The sequence below is a fragment of the Sciurus vulgaris genome, assembly GCF_902686455.1.
Source record: "Sciurus vulgaris genome assembly, chromosome: 11".
Lineage (NCBI taxonomy): Eukaryota > Metazoa > Chordata > Mammalia > Rodentia > Sciuridae > Sciurus > Sciurus vulgaris.
The window spans coordinates 60955954-60973030 of NC_136472.1; the positions used below are offsets into that span (position 1 = coordinate 60955954).

The 17077-nt window shown below is 50.9% G+C and overlaps 1 protein-coding gene across 2 annotated transcripts in view; it reads left to right on the plus strand.

Moving 5' to 3' along the window:
- GALNT18 (polypeptide N-acetylgalactosaminyltransferase 18) overlaps positions 1-15121 on the plus strand; it is a 317789-nt gene extending 302668 nt beyond the window's left edge. For both annotated transcript variants that reach the window (XM_079102714.1, XM_079102713.1), the window contains exons 10-11: positions 102-266; positions 14696-15121. In XM_079102714.1, the coding sequence (XP_078958840.1) occupies positions 102-266; positions 14696-14842 (312 nt within the window). In that variant the 3' untranslated portion in view covers positions 14843-15121. The remainder of the gene's footprint in view (positions 1-101; positions 267-14695) is intronic.
- Positions 15122-17077: the final 1956 nt, after the last annotated feature.

Genomic DNA, 17077 nt, shown 5'->3' on the forward strand with positions numbered 1-17077 from the left:
GACATCTCTTTGCCAGCTGCTGGTGACAGTCACCACCTACCCTCCCATCTCTCTGGCCATGGGTGTTTAACCTCAATCTTCCTCCTTCCCTCCACCCCCAGAATGTGTACTACACGAGCAGTCAGCAGATCCATGTGGGTGTCCTGAGCCCCACGGTGGATGACGATGACAACCGGTGCCTGGTAGACGTCAACAGCCGGCCTCGGCTCATCGAGTGCAGTTACGCCAAAGCCAAGAGGATGAAGCTCCACTGGCAGTTCTCTCAGGTATCAGCCCCAGAGCAAGACAGCTGTAGTCACCCAGGGGATGCACCAAGAGAGTGGCCTCAGGCCAGGGAGGTGTGGAGAGGACAGGAGGGGCGCTTTGGCAATAGCGAGGCTGTGACTTCAGGCCGGTTCAATTCTGGGGTATTTACTGAACACCTACTATGTGCCAGAGGTTTCATGCACATTAGCTTTGACTCTTGATATTGCCTCTGAGGGAAGTTGTTGTTTTATTATCATTTTATTTAACTTAGATACAAGGAAACAAGCTCAGAGAGGTGAACCCTGTGCCCAAAGACACACAGAAAAGGGCAGAGCTGGACTTACATTCAATTCTCTCTAACTTTAAAGTGCCTTTTCACAGCTGAAGCCCAAATGTCCCAGGTATAGACAGCACCATGTCTCTGGTCTGTGGCTCCCTGCCTTCCTTCCCACATGGAATCGCTCTATGAGATGAGGTGTCCTTGCAGGGCAGTGTCTTGGGGTCAGATGATGAGCAGTCCCAAAATTAGTGATTGTGGACTTTCCTTTATTCCACCTCCATCAGTTTGGAGTCCATTCTTGACTTCTTGCTGTCACTGGACACTGCATCTCCCTGTTATAAAATGATACCTGGGGATCCAGATGTCCAGCTTTAAAGAGAATACATGCCTCTCCCAACCTCAGGGGGGTCCTGGAGGGACTGTACTCATGGAACTACATGGCAGAGGTCCCTGACTCAAGCTTCCCAGGTGAGGAAGGGGCTGTCAGCCCTGAAGGAGGTTTGTGAGTCTGCCATACCTTGATTCCAGTCCTGGTATCCACCTGCTCTCCCCTGTAGTGGGAGCCCCAGCTACTGCATACTCAGGGGGCCTGGGCTTCACGGACCCTTGGTCTGGTATGGAAACCAGAGGACTTAGAGACCTTGAGTCAGGTCCTAAGGTCACTAATGAGCAGCAAATTCAAAACAAGGTCAGAGATTGACAAGCTAGTTAGAGAACAGGAACAAGAGCCCAAGTCAGGGCTCTGTGACCCCACGAAAGCAGATGTATGGGGCAGGTGGAGAGGGAGCACAGGCTGTCACATGGAAGCACTTCTGGGATAGATGACGTGACAACTTTGTGAGTCCTAACTGGGCCTGGAAATTTTGGGGGTCCAGGGAAAGGGAACAGTGCACAGAGAATTCATAACTCCTGCCCCATACCTTCCTGTCTGTGGGATCTTCAACATATATTGTAAATTTTGTAGGTCTGTCCCAGTAACAGCTACATTCCTACAGTGCTTACTGAGTGCCAGGCACTAGCACCTGGTGTGTATTAGCTCATTTAATCCTTACTAGTGTATGTGGTCAGTACCATTACTCTGACTTTATAGATGAGGAAACTGAGGCACAGAGAAGATATAACTCCTAAGATGCTGCTGTTGGTTATTAATCACAAAACATTTCAAATTCCTTTTCATACTTCTAATCATGGGAGGACATTGGAAGAGGGCCAGGGTCAAGGCTGAGGTGTGAATGTCTGTTGTGCTTTCCTCCCGCCATCCTCTCAAGTCAAAACCCCAGATTCCCCAGCTGTGACCTGTTGCTGACCCATACTTGGTCACTCTCTTCTGCTTGGTTTCTGGCCCAGAGGGGACAGGATGGGGCTGCATTCCCTGCTTTCCTCCTTCAACTTGAGAGACAGAGAGAGGTTGAATGCCTGCTGGTGAGGAATGGTGTAGTGTCCTGTCCTCAGGCCCGGTGCAAAGTAGGCCTGCAGGCTGGGGCCACAGGAAGAGGAAGGGACACACCAAGCCCAGGGAGGTGAGTGCTGCTGACTTCATCAGGGTGAAACAGGGTTCATAGTTGAGACTGTAGGACCTTGGGGGTCACATGAGGGTCTATGGGCCCCTTTGTTCAGCTTCCTCCTAGGGATCTGTGAATGGCATAATGCAAGAAGTTGATGGTGGTACAGGGCGGGGCAAGGCTGGTGGCTTCTTGGAAGACATGATACTTAACTTGGAATGCTCAGAGTGTGTGGGAGCCTGCTCCATTTGGAAGGGGTGAAGGATGTTCTAGGGAAGGGGACACCTTGTACAAAACCCAGATCACATCAGGGTTCTCAGAGAGGTGTGGCCAACTCCTGGAGGGTACCATGGGGAGCACCAAGGAAGGGTCCAGAGGGGACACTGGGCCAGGTCATGGAGGCCACAGGAACTAGTGGACTTGAGTCTGTGGAAGGTGAGGATGCACCACCCTAGGGCACGTTTAGGTCTGGGATTTCGAAAACTTCCTCTTGTAGAGATTGTGGAGCTGAATTTGAAGAGAAGATCTGAGAAGAAGAAGAGTCAGATGAAGACCGAGGGAGAGTAAAATGCAGTTTGAATGTTTAGCATTCTCTCCTCCCTCTCCACTGTTACCCTGGGGCTGTCATGGCCATGCTTTGGCCCCCAAGGCCAATTCTCAGGGTGGGCTCTGAGGCCCACCCAAGGAGCTCAGGCATTGGTGCTGTGGCTGGCTATGTGGCAGGTGTGTCCAGGAGGGATGTGATGGGCAGGTGTGCTGCTTCAGCTCACTGGCAGAGGAAGATGAGCAGACAGCCCCTGCAAGCCATAGCCCAGCTGGCTGTGTACCTGTGGCTCTGGGGACTTGGTCACCCAGATATAAGTATTCCTGATGGAAGTAGGTCCCCAGCCCCTTGACAAGTCATGCTCCTCCAGAGGGTCTCTAATCAGCAAGGAAACAGATCCCTGTCTGTGGACCCCAGCCCAGAGGCAAAAATACCCCAAAATTCAGCTCTCACCTTCCCTCATCTCAGGATGTGGACATATCGAGCAACACCGTAAGCCGTGCTGGTGTGTGGAGCTCAGAGCCTGGGCAGTTTTCAGCCGCTTTTGCATATGTCTAATTAAAACAGTGCCTTGGCAGCCACATCTTTGATCCTTCTACCAAAGGGAACCATTTGGAAGTAATATTTTTAAATTCATAATTTGCAAACCCAGAGTAGTCACTCTCATTTGATATTTAATAATTAACTTAGGTGCAACTTTTGCTTCATGCAAAATGATCCATATTTATCAAGCGACCTGGAATCTGTCCTCAAGATCTCATTGATGGAAACGTACTCTTAACAAGGCCAGAGGAAGCCTGGAGCTTCTGAAACAGTTGGTCTTATGCTTGGGCTAATTTTCTTGCAACAAGTTTTAATCTTTGCAAGTTACATAGGGATCCTATCAACTAGAATGTTCTGCTGAAGTTAGGCTGGAAGGAACTTTTACTGGGAACATTTCAAATCTCCTTTCTGGTTTCACATTATGCATTATTTACTCTCCTGAGGACCACATTTTAAGCTCCGCAGACATTCAGACTGAATTAATTTCAAAATAATCTAGTGTGATCCTCCTAGTTTCTCCTACAAAAAAAGATAGACATTTGCATATCTTAGTGTTCTATCTCATACCCTGATTTTCAGTTTAACAAATAAAATGCCTTTTGTTGAACCCCTCCAAATACTTCCAAATTTCCAGTGCTTCAGGCTGAACCAGGGCAGCGTTAGACACTGACACTGAGAAGCCGCGTTTGATGAAAGCATCTCCTGGTGACGCTGATGTGCAGGGCTCTGATGAGCAATTTTCTGATGATGAACATTCTTTCCTTCAGTCGTTCATCAAACATTTATTGAGCACAGGGGTTTGGCAGGAGGGATGCTGATATGAATCAGACACGGCCTCTGCCCTCAAGGAGCTCATGGGCATGTAAACACACAACAAAACCGGTTGATGAGAGAAGAAACAGAGGGGGGTGTGGTGTTGTGGGAGCCCAGGGTGACTGGCTCTGCCGGCAGAACTCAGGGATGGCTTCACATGCATGGCTTATTTGATCTGAATCTTGAAAGCTGGAAAGAGAGTTCCCAGGCATAGATAGGGAAGAGAACATCCCAGTAGAGGCTCTGCCTCGGCAAAGGCATGAAGGAACAGAGTATATTTGAGGAATGTGAATCCACCATTTTGTGTGGGTGGAATTTAGAGTTTGTGATGGGGCCTGAGGGAGAGAGAGGCTAAGAGTCAGGGGTTGGACAGATGATGAGGGTTGCTAAATTCACTCCAATAAGTTTGGACTTCACCTTAAAGCCAAGTGAGGGACTACAGAGGTTCTTAAATGATAGATTTCTGTATTGGTCAATTTTTCATTACTATAACAAAATCCTTGAGAATGGGTACTTACAGAGAACAAAAGGTTTATTTAGTTCACAGTTCTGGAGGTTCCAGGGCATGGTGTTGGCATTGCTCAGCTCCAGTGAAGACCTCATGGAGTATGACATCACCGTGGTAAGAGATAGAGAGCTCTCATATATGAGGGGAAAAGATTGCAACTGGAGGCAGAAAACCAGAGCATGGCTCGGGATCTCTCTTCTATAACAACCTGCTTTTATGAGAACTAACTCAGGGTTATACCTTAATCTCTTCATAGAGCAGTGCCCTCAGTGACCTAAGGACCTCCCACTAGGCCCCACCTCTTAAAGGCACCATCACCCAACACTGCCACACTTGAGGTCCCAGCCTCCAACAGGTGAACAGACCACATGTAAACCATAGCCATTCCCTTGGTAGGGCCTGAAAGATCCCCCTGGTAGCAGCATGCCAGGTGAACTGGAAGGAAAGAGGCTGGAGGCAAGGAAGTAAGCTGGGGAGGGGGTTGTTCCATCATCCCCCACTATGGGAGGACTTGGTTGCCTTGAGGATGGGGACAAGGCAGCAGCAGGGAAGACACTGAGAAACATTTCAATGGTCTGTTGGACATAGTGATGGATTTAGTGATGGTAGTTGGGTTTGTTAATCCAGGACCACCCCTTTCTCTGGGTTTGGAGAATGGTTTCTGGATGGTCAGTTGACCCCTCAAGCAACACACCCATCTCTAAAGAGCCAATATTTCTCACATCAGTACCTGGTGCAACCTCATCCAGATGAGCGGTGCTGGTGTTGCTTCCATGCTTTTTCTAACTTGTGACTCCACCTGTATGGAGGTAGAACCCACCAGGATTCTAAATTCATATGCACTGAGTATATGTCTTTCAATCTTCTGAGAGTTCCCTTCACACTTCAGGGGGATTCTGGAATGCAGGGATGCAGTGTTAGTGAGAGGCATTTGGTCAAGTGACCCCTGGACAAATGGAGAGAGAGAGAGGAAGCAGATACTAGGCCATTACAGAGAAGAACTTTGTGGCAGTTCACCATAAGCTCAGCAATGAATGGACTGTCCCTCAGTGGGAAGGAGACACCCTCTGTGACTGAATGGTTGAGCAAATGTTGGTGTCCCACTTCAAAGGTGTCATCGAAGGGGTTCTGACCCTAGGAAGGCTATTGTTGTGACGTGTGTCCTCTAAGCTCCAACGTGCTCCTCCTCTGTCTACATGTTTGAATGCATGGTGGAAGCAATGGACAACTTAAGACCAGAAGGATCTCAGGGAGTCTGAGCTCCACCTTCATGTGTCTGAAGGGTTGCCTTGTGCACAGTCAAGCAAACTTGTCCCGTGCACATCTGAGGGAGGACCAAAGAGGTTCAAAAAGGGCCATCTGCAGAGCTGCCTCCTCATTGTCCGAGTTGCCCCGTGAGTTTGGCAGCTCAGGGTGGGACCAGGATCATCAACAGCCAGCGAAGGCTCCAGGGCTCCGATGGAGTTGGACTTTGTTGTTTTTAAGGGCTTACCAACTCTGAAACTGTAATTCTAAGCTCCTGCAGTTAAACTGCGAACCCTGAGGAGGGTTTTTTCCCCCCACCTAGAAGTTCCATGGGGCCAGCTTGAATTCAGCACAATGAATCTAACGAGGAGCTGAACCCCTGGTGTGAAGATCTTCACCACACTTGCCCATTATCCCACTCAATGTCCCTCTCGTCCATCAATCAACAGACTGGAAGCCCCCACACTTTCTCCACCACCAACCAGAAAGCTGGGACAGGGGAGGCACCTAGCATGCTGTTGATCAAGTGAAAGAGTCCTTTCTAAAACATGTTATAAATCTTAAGGCCACCTGTTTGCCAGGTCTAAGTTTGTAGGAAGTCCAAAGGCCATCAACCCTATCTTCATTGTCTGTTCTCAGAGGCCAGCATGCTCACTGCAAACAAAAGAAAAAGAAATCTAAAGTGCACTTCTTCCTACAACTTCAGACTATGGGGAAGGAGGTGGAAAAGGTGTATATTAAAGAGATACACATGTTGTTTAGCGTACAAATTTATGTGAATATTTTTTAAACAAGAGGATTAGACAAGATGTCGGGATGTTCAGACTGTTTCCTGCTGTCCCCGACTCTGGGGGTTTAGTGGAAGCATTAGCAAGGCCCCTCGGGAGCCCAAGGGCACCAGGGCATCACCACACCATGAGTTCTACACTGGCTTCATCCTCAGGACAGCATATGTGAATTCTTCCAAGTGGGGAATATCAAGGATAGCAACAGAGAGGCCTGTCCGTGCCAGGAAAGAAGAGGTTTGAAAATGTGGGGAGATTCCTGGAAGAGAGCAGAGCCCAGAGACGAGCTTGTCGAGGGACAGGCTGGCTCTGACTTGTGGGGTCTAATTTGAGAATTTGATGCAAGATGAGAAACCCACTTAAAAATGAACCTATTTGCAGAACACATTCCCAAGGAGCACCACTAATCCTGCCAGAGAGTCCTCCCACACTCGGGAGGAGTCCTTGACTTTCTCCTGTTTCAACTCCCCAGCGCCGTCAGCAAATCCAACTTTGAGAACCTTTTGTGCTGAAAAGAAAAGGCTGTGATGGAGTATTGCGTATGGCTCTGGAATAAAACTGCTTCTCATTTCCATGTCATACGAGGGGCAAGTGTGCTATAAGTTTCGAGGGACTGGCAATGCTTTGTGTAGGTCCCGAATGTTTTCTTAGTTATTTTCAGTTTATGGCAGTCAGCACTTCCCTCCGCCTCCTCCTCTTCCCACAGAGATCAGGGACTAGGGAAGGGACCAGATGAGATGGCTCAGCTCCCTGCTCCTAGTACTGAATGAGGTTTTTTTAATTTATTGATCAAATATTTATGTGGTGTTTACTATGTGCCAGGCACTACTCTGTTTTGTAAACATTACCTTAATAGCCAGGGCAGTGCTATAAGGCCCTTAGTAAAATTATCCCCATTTCACAGATGATGAAACTGAGGCACAGAGAGATTAAGTAGTTTGTTGAAAGTTGGACCATGGAATTCTGACTCTGGCATTTATGCATCAGATGGACATACCATGGTGGCTTTGTCTTGCCTCTAGAAAACCAGTTGGTTGTTGCAACAGGAGCTTGGGGCTGAGGTCTCCCTGCCAGGTCAGTGTCTGGATGTGTGATCTGGCTGGATCCCTGCCTCCCAGCACACTCTACATGACCAGCCCACCTCTTCAAGACTGCTCTGCACCTGTTCTTTGGTACTCACCTCCAACCTGCTAGTCTCAGGCCGAATTTAGAATCTCACTCAGGCACAGGTGAGACCCCTTTAAGAAAGAAAACACCCAAGTGCTTATTGAATAAACTGGGTATTGAATATTCATCATACAGAAAGACTACTTTATTCTACAAAACAGACTTAATCTGAGGGTTTCTTTTACTAGCCCTAACATCCCACCCATGCTTAAAGTATTTGATTACTAATCATTAACTACTTAACCTGGAAACTTCTGAGCTCATTGAGCTTAAAGCCCAAGACCCACAGGGCTGCTTGCCCATGGAAAATTAATTAGCAAGGAAGGGGGAGTGGGGCTCCAAAACAGGTGGAAGAAGCCTGCAGAGTCCGGATTCAGGACGCGTACCCAGAGAGACCAGCCTGAGCTTATCCCAGATGCTCCGGAAGCTGCCCTCAGGCTGCAGGTGAAAGAGGGTCATGGCTCCCGTGTGGTCCCTGAAGGGTGGCCATGGACCACCAGTGTAACAGCACCTGAGAACTTTAAAGGCACACCTTCAGGCCGCAGCTCAGCCCTACTGAATCAGGAGAGTGGTCTCAGGAGCCCCCAGGTGACTCTAACTCTTGGATCATTTACCCGGCTTATATCCAAGGAGGAACGGGGCTAGTCTGGTGCTAGCTGGTTCACACGTAGTCGTTACTGATACACACTTGGGGAAACTGAGGCAGTGAGTTACTTGGCTGCCTAATAACCTGGGATCTGCTCCTCCATGGCTTTGACTTCCCCATATCCCAATGTGCAGTCAGCATGCTTTGCTGAGACACAAACTGAGTGTCCCAGGCTGCCTGATCTCCTTTTGCAAATGGGAAGGAGAGCCTCTCCCTCCAGAGAAGCTCAGCTGCTCCCAGGTCACGTGGTCAAGGCCAGGAAAAGGTTTTGTGTTCTTTGCTTCTGTTCAGGTCCTTTGCAGTAACTACGCCAGAGGGGCCGGAGGGAGGAAGAACAGGCTGGGGGCTGGGAACTCATGTCTAGGAATTATTATTAGCCTTCTTAATTCTATACATTCAACTTCCTTTTTTTTTTTTTTTTTTTTACTGCTGTTTCCATATTTAATTTGGTTTCCATTCCAATTAAGCTCTCTGTGCGCTATGGTTTCTCTCCTGCCAGGTTTAATTGCCCTTATTTAAATTCTTTAATTAAAAGTATTGTGTTTCCAGATCCTGTAGCTGTAAGTGTTACACGAATGCTTTAGACAAATGGACTGGTAAACCAGGGGACAAGCCCTGCATCCAACCCCAGGCTCAGAGCCGGGGGACTGGTCCAGAGGCTGCAGGCAGGGCCCTGGGGTCTGCTCACAGGTGGCCCTGCTTCCTTCCTCCCTCCAGCACTGTAGCCCAACACAGAACTCCGAGTAGCCTGGTTAACGGGCCTGCTTTGGCTAGGCCTGTCGTTCAGTTTCAAAGCCACAGTCGGTTCAGTGATCCACGAGGCCCCGCCAGCCCCACCTCACCTCTTGGATCTCATGGTCTTACCTGTGCCCACTCTGCTCCTGCACATCCGCTTCCTGGAGCTCCCTGAGCACTCAGGCTCCTGCTGGTGTGGGAACTTTGTGCTCAGGCAAGAAACCCCCCACACAACCCCCAGGGTCCCTCCCCTTCTCCAGCACATTCTTTGCTCAGGTCTCACCTTTGGTGGAGGATCTCCCTGACCCCCTCTTGCAATGGCAGCCCACCCCCTGCTCACTCCTGAATGTCCTTCCTGGCTCTGCCTTTTGTGCACAGCCTCACCATTTCCTCTCACACCACGGAATGGATTGCCTGCTCTCCCTCCTAGAGGGTCGTCTCCACAAAAGCAAAGATCTTTCCCCATCCAGTGCTTCACAGCAGCCTGGAACCGAACCTGATGCACAGTAGACACTCAGTAAATCCAGGTGGATGGAAGGAGAGCCATCAAAGGGAGCAGACCAATGGGTCCCTAGAGCCCTGGAAGCTCATTAAGAACTTCCTCCACCCCAGTGAGGCAGCCATGAGGTGTGGGCCTGGTCCCTTGTCCTAGTGAGGAACAGGGAAGGGAAAGACACCCTGGGCTCCACTCTGGTGGTACCATTTAGGAACACAGGCTGGGCAAGACCCTCACCTTCCTGAGCCTCAGTCTCCAGTACCATAAAACAGGGATGGGATTCTTACCATCTCCACCTCTCAGGGGTATTGTGCGGAATGCATGAGGCTGGGCACAGGAAGCTCTGGGCTTGGCACTGGGCAAATGGTAACTAAGCATCAGCAGTTGTTACTTTTATCTCCAGTGGGGAGAGGAACAGAGGGTAGCAATGCCAGGCTGCTCCTAAGGTGCCCAGCTTGCCCTGAGGGCACTGAATGCAGGAAAAGAAGGCTTCTTTGCAATTTTGGTGAATGGGATCTGCTTGGAGAGAGGGAAAATGCTCAACTTTGTTCAGTGAGAGATGGAGGTCTGAGAAGGAAGGTAGCTCTGGCTACCCTGGACCTGGCTGCCCTCTCCATACCCCAGAGGCAGTCCCAAGGGACACTCCAAGGCTGTTCACCCTGTTCTAGAAGGTGCTCCTCTCTCCGCCTCCAAGCAGGGGGATTTCCCAGGTCTCCCATGCTGCCCTCCCTGAGAGCCCCAGACAGCCTCCCTGCTCTTGGCCTCCATCTGTTTCTTCCACATCCTTCCAAGGGGCCACACTGGCTGTTGCTGCCTCATGGGTGCTGAGGGCATGGTGGGGCAGGGTCGGGCCTGGGAAATGTCAGAGCCTCTGAAGGGCACTTCACTTCTCAGAGCCCTCTGCCCCCACCTCCCGTTTCCTCTGGGTCTTGGCAAGGCCCCCAGGGAAGGCAGGAGCATTGGCTGAGAATGTGCCTGGGTGGCTGGCGGGGAAGAAGGGGGTTGCGGCCTCCTCTGTTTGGGACAAGTTTCTCCAGACTCCTACAGTCCAGGGACTGTGAAGCAGGACTGTTGCTGGCAAGGACTGGCCTGGCCCCTGAGGACACGCTGAGCAGCCAGAACCTCCAGCAGAGTGACCGAGTGCTTGGCCCAGCCCCACGTTCTGCGTGTGGGCGCTTTTGTTGAAACCTGCACACTGGTCCTGTGAGCAGCATCACTCCCTTTACTGTTTTATAGCTAATCAACGGGCTTCCCATCAGAAATGATCCTGTGGCCTCACAGACAATGAAACTAGGCCGTGGCAAAGCTTGGTCAGGACCACACAGCTGACAGCAAGGGGTTGCCACATCTTGCGTGTCCTGGCCTAGCACCCCTATTTTCTGCCTCATGCCTGAACCCCAGCAGGCCATGCAACTTGGAGTACAGGGCTGGCTGGTTTGGGGCTCCCTGCCTGAGCTCTCCTCCCAGCCTCCTTGAGTGACACAGATGGCAGGGCCAGCAGGGTGTTGGAGGGGTGGGCGAGGCTGGCGATAGGTCCACTTAAGAAGCAGCTGTGAAGCCGGGAGTGGTGGCACATGCTTGTAATCCCAGTGTCTTGGGAGGCTGAGGCAGGAGGATCATGAGTTCAAAGCCAGCCTCAGCAAAGGCGAGGCACTAAGCAACTCAGTGAGACCCTGTCTCTAAATAAAATACAAAATAGGGCTGGGGATGTGGCTCAGTGGTTGAGGGCCCCTGACTTCAATCCCCAGTACCCTCCCCCCCAAAAAAAAAGAAAGCAGCAGTGACCTGGTCCAGCCCGGTGTGGGTGGCAGACACGCTCAGGCTTTGGGGCCAGCAGATTGACATAGAAGCTGTAGGCACCCGGGCTGGCAGAGCAACAGGCTGGCCTTGCCTGGAGCAAGTGCCACAGGGGATCCTCTGGCTCCAAAAGTCCAGCCTGTGAGGTACCCAGATGGGTACCCTAAATGGACCTCGGGTTCTGAGGGAACAACTCAAGGAACCTTGGATGGCTGTCCCAGATTTGGTCATGGGTAAGGTTTGGCCACCGGAAGTGCCAATCCCTTGGCTCTGTTGAAGAAACCTGTTTACTGTCTGGTGTGAGTGAGAAGGTGGCCCTTGTTCTGTGGTCGGTTCTGAGCAACACCAAACAACTGGAATTTGTCGAAAGGGCACCTGGGGGTCCTGGGGTGGAAAAATCGTACAACGTTGTCCCACAAGGCACTGGGGGATTGAGTATGGAAAGCGCAGAACTGAGGAGAGACAGGGTAGAGGAGTGGGGGACCTGGTGTGGAAGTCAGGAGGCTCTGTGTGTGGCCCCTGGTGGCTGCCCCTGGGACATCAGCAGGAGGAGACTGGCCCAATGGTGGAGCAGCTGGGGAGGGGGTACTTGTTCGGGAGAGTTGAGTTCTTCCTCCCAGGAGGCGCCAAGCAGAGATTGGAGTACTGAGGCCACTCGCCTGCAGATGGGAGAGAGGGTTGGCCTTGAAGGTCTCCTCCAACTTGGATCCCAGGTCTTCTCCATGGCTGCTCCTCCTTCTGCCTTCTCAGAGCCTGCACCTGTGGTCCAGAGGCCACACTGTTCAGCCTTCCCTTTGTTCTGCCATCCCTCTGCGGTGGAGGCAGTAAGTCACGGTTCCCCCCGGGGAGGGCCCCAGGTGTGGGGTGCAGGAAGAGGGACTCCACTGTGTTTAGTTGGACGCGTCTGAAGAGTTCCTGTGATCTGGGCCATCTCTCACACGTCGGGTATTGGGAATACCATGTTCCCTCGCCAACAACCACACCCTCACCCACACCCCTCTGCCTCCAGCTCCTCATTCCCTGCCTCCTGCGCCTGCTTCTCAAAGTCCCTTCTGAGGGAGCTGGAGTCTTTGCTTTGATTTTGCTAATTGAAGAATAATGAAGAATGGCATACATACACACAGAAACATGTATAAAATACGTATCCAGCTCAACTTAAAACAAAGCAAATGCCTAACTATCCAACAGCCAGGTCAAAAACAAGCCCACTACCAGCACTCCAGAAGCACCGCCCTTATCACCTGCCAATCATTTTCCTACATCCTTCTTCCCAAAGAGGACCACCATCCTGATTTTAACACTGTTTTATCTTGCTTGTTGGGAATTTCCATAAGTAGAACTCTGTGTGTATTCTTTTATCTGACTTCTTTTTCTCAACAGTGTGTTTGTGATAGTCATCCTTAGTTTGTTTTCAATGCTATGTAGTATTCCATTATGAGAATATACCACAAGTTATTTATTCCTTCTACTTTTTTTTTTTTTTTTCTTTTTGGTGAAGGGAACATCCCCAGTTCTTTCATTTTTTTTTTTTTTAATTTATTTTTAGGCAGGGTCTCACTAGGTTGCTAAAGATCTTGTTAAGTTGCTGAAACTAGTCTCAAACTTGTGATCCTCCTGCCTCAGCCTCCCAAGTCACTGGAATTACAGGCATGTGCCACCACACCCAGCTTCCTTCTACTCTTGATGGGTGCTCATGTTGTTTCCAACTTGGAGTTTCTTCTCCATGTCCACGCTCCTATTAGATACCAACCTGGGCCTGGAATTGTTGGGTCATGGGGGCATTTGTTCAACTGCAGTAGATACTGCCAGTGTCCCTCATGTCCTCTTGAGTTGTCAGTGGTTGCCATGGGGATGCTTATGACTGACTGGGGATGACTTCCTTTCAGAAGATGTCTGCCATTTCCCTCTCCTACTGCCCACTGTGAGCTGGAGAAGGCTCGTGATGAAGAGTGACAGGTCCTGTGGGTGGACTGAAGGTGGGGGCAATGCTGTGGGAGGAGGTGGAAATCCAGCAGGGACTGGGCTTTGGAACAGTCATGGCTCAGCCTGCTGTGGAAGCATGGAGAAGGACCCCAGGCTGGGGCAAGGCTTGTTCAAAGTCCAGGAGCCCTGACAGAGTGGACGTGGATCCAGAAAACTGCAAAGAGTTTGATATGGATGCAGCAACAGGGTGAGGCTGGAGAGGGGTCAGAGAGGAGGCTAGAGAGAGATGCAGCAACTCGCCATGAGGGGCTTCCATGCTGAGCTGCAGAGCTTGGCCTTGTCCTGCAGGCCACACATACACTTTAAAGAGGTGACCACTGCCCACCTCTGGCAGCTGGAAGGGACCTCTCTTAGGAGGCTAATGCAGTTGTCCAGGTGAGAGCTGATAGCAGGCAGAACTAGGGCAAGCATGATGGGAGAGGGGTAAAAGACAGTCACAGGACATGAGCCAGGCAGAGTTGGTAGGACCTGGGGCCTAGCTGGATGCTGAGGAGAGAATGGATAAACCATAGCTAGGTTTCCCACATAAATACCAGGTTACCGCCAAGATAAGATGTGCAGGAGTTGGTTTCAGAGAAAAAGTGAGCTTGGCCATATACACTCAAGTGCCCACTCATCAGGCCAACCCCAGTTCAGCAATTCTACCCACTGCGGAGGCCAAGTCCAGCTGGGCACAACTTTGGAGGTAACAAAGGTGCTCAGACAGTCCAGGCTGATGCCTCAGGCTCACAGCTGACAGCACCCGAAGGCTGAGCCCTGCAAGGATGTCACTGCAAATAAAAGCTGGAGATTTCCTCTTTGCTGCTGTAGGGCTGCTCTGGAGAGCAGAGCATCACTTCCTTCTAGGGACTTTGGGACACAAGCTGTGTATACAGGATTATAGAACATTCTGAAACACCAACAGCAGGACAGGTAACCATGCATGTCCAGAACTGGGGGAGTCTAATGGTCTAAAAGACAGTGTCCAAGTGCCTGATTTTGGTTGAGGCCAGCACTCCAGAGGTCCCTTGGGAGCACAGACTCTAGGAGCAGGAGTTCCCAGGCCCCAGGGGATGTTCAAATGCAGGCTGATGGGGTGTCAGTGGTCCCAAAGAACTAGGTTTGTAAGAACAGAGCCCAGCCCCAGAGTAGGAGCTGTAGGAGCAAACCAGAGTGCCACAGACCAGGCAGGCAGATAGAAGCTGGGACAGGGAGGTCTCTGTCCTCACAAAATAGGGCACTGTGAGGAAATTGAGGCCAGCGTTCAGTCTTCGGGAGGAGATATACATTGGAGATGGGAGAGCCAAGGTCTAAGGGGAGTACCACGCCACACAGACAGATCTGGCCACCACTGGCCACCAAGATCCCTGAATATCTCTGAGTTGCCTCTGTGTCCTCTGACCTTACTGTCCACCCTGGCTCCTAGGGAGGCCCCATCCAGAACCGCAAGTCCAAGCGCTGTCTGGAGCTGCAGGAGAACAGCGACATGGAGTTCGGCTTCCAGCTGGTGCTGCAGAAGTGCTCGGGCCAGCACTGGAGCATCACCAATGTTCTGAGGAGCCTGGCATCCTGACCTGCCCGAGCCGCCTCGGCCCCCCCTTTGCTACTGTGTAGCACCAGCTGCAACGTCGCCTGCTGTCCACGTGGGGCTGTTTGGAGTCTGGGGAAACCAGGTCAGCAGGCCCCCAAAAGAGCTTTTTATTTCCTTTTCAATTTTCATGGAGTTTATAGAAAGATGCCGAATGGTGGGTGAGGGTATAATATCATAAACTATTTTGCAACTGTAAATAGGGGACAAATGGAAAATATTTATAACTGATAATAAAGTACAATTGATTAAGAAAAGGGTTTTTGTGGTTATTCGTTGCCCTGTGGAGATAGCCTGGCTCCTCTGAACTTGGAGTTCTTGTAATCAAAGATGCATCCTTCTTGGCCTTCCTGCTTCTTGTCTCTGAGAAAGGAGGCTTTAAACCCCTGCAAACAGTGGGAGGTTGTTATGCACGCTGCCAGCTAGCTTTGTGGGTCTGTAAGCAGGAGTTAGCAGGGCACCAGGACCTGAGATCCACAGGGAAGTTCCTTCCTGCCTCTCCCATGCACAGCAGACCCCTCCCTAGAAGACAGCCTTGAGTTCTCCCTTTCTGGAAAAATCGTCCTTGGTCATTGCCCCCTGGACACCATTGACTGGGCCTCAGGCTACACTGCCCTCTTCTGAAATCACCAAGTCAGCTCCTCCACCTCTCCAAGCTGTCCACTGCCCAGCCCTTCAGCCACGACACTTGCTTACATCCAGTTGTAAAGACCAGTTTGGCTCCTTCCATAAATCATGGAGTATTAGCGTCCACTGGGTGGCTTACATGACAGACAAATTATCGTTTCACTCTTCTGGAGGCAAGCAGTCCAAAAGCAAGGCGTTGACAGGTCGGCTTCTTCTGAGGCCTTCCCCATGCCTCTCCCAGTTCCTGGCAACTGTAGGCACTCCTTGCCCTGGAGGGCTGCCTCCTCCTGTGTTTTCATTGTCTGTCTCTCATGTCCAAACTTCCCATCTTTGTCAGGACACCAGTCTTCTATTGGTGGGCAGCAGTTCTCCCTTGATTACCTCTGCAGGGACTCTGTTTTCAAGATCAGACTCTGAGGTACTGGGTGCCGGGATATTTACACAATGCCACACGTGGCTCAGTCAGCTCTAGGCCCTGCCTGGGAGCCCAGGGGTAGGGTGTCCTTGTTGTCTACTCCAAAAACTTCCAGTTCCTTCCTCTGGTGGGGGGCTCGGTTTTAGTTTAAGGGACACCCCCTTATAGCTCACAGCAGAGCAACGACTCAGGCCAGGCTGTAAGGCCGAGGAAGGAGAGGGAGCCCTCTCTGGGCGGGTTTCAGTCCTGCTCACCCCCCTCATTACCTAGGCCCCTTTCGCAGGGGGTCTCCAGCCCCCGCTGTCACCTGTTTTGAAGTGGTGATTTATAGTTGAAACTGATGTACACGGAGAAGTGTCCTGAGCCTGCGGAACCCCAGGAATTGAAACTACCTTTGTACCTGAGAACCGCCATCTGGCACAGGGTTCACCCGGAGGGCCCTTTCAGCTTCCCAGACCACTGTCGTAGGCTCCTCTTTAAGTTCATGTTTAACTTCCCCAAAGAATCCCATGGCAGATCAGTGAGAAGATACCCAGACATCTGCCTGCCTGGCCACGCCTGGTGGCCACCACCTGGGAGCTTAGTGTGGGGACTCTGAGCTCTCCAGAGAAAAAGCTACCATGGGGTCCCAGGAACTGCTTTTGCCTTGCACCTGAAGCTGGGGCTCCCATAACCTCTTTCCCACACTGGCTTCTCTACCGTACTAAATTTATCAGATGCCTAATTAATTACATTGGACTTACTCCCATGCTCATTCCAATCAGGATCTTCTTCTTGCTGCTCCTTTCCTTACTTCCAAATTCATCCCTGCACCCCGCTCGCTCCTCACCTCTAACCTCCCAATGACTGTTCTTCATAATCTCCATGCCTAAGCCTACCCCAGTATTCCCACAGCCTAGTCCCCAAACCAGCAGCATGAGCATCACTGGGGAACTTGCTACACATGCAGTCTGGAGTCCCACCGCAGACTCCCAGAATCAGAAATTATAATCACTCAAGTCCTCCAGGCATGTAGGATTCCCTGCTAAAGGTGGAGAGCCACCACCCAGCACCAGCCTGGATCAGACCACACCTGACCTCCTTCCTGTGCTTGCTCAGCCTCGCCTTCAACAGCATCCGTTCAGAGTTTCAACAGCATACCTGTTCACAGTAGCCTCTGCCATGTGCCTGCAATCCAT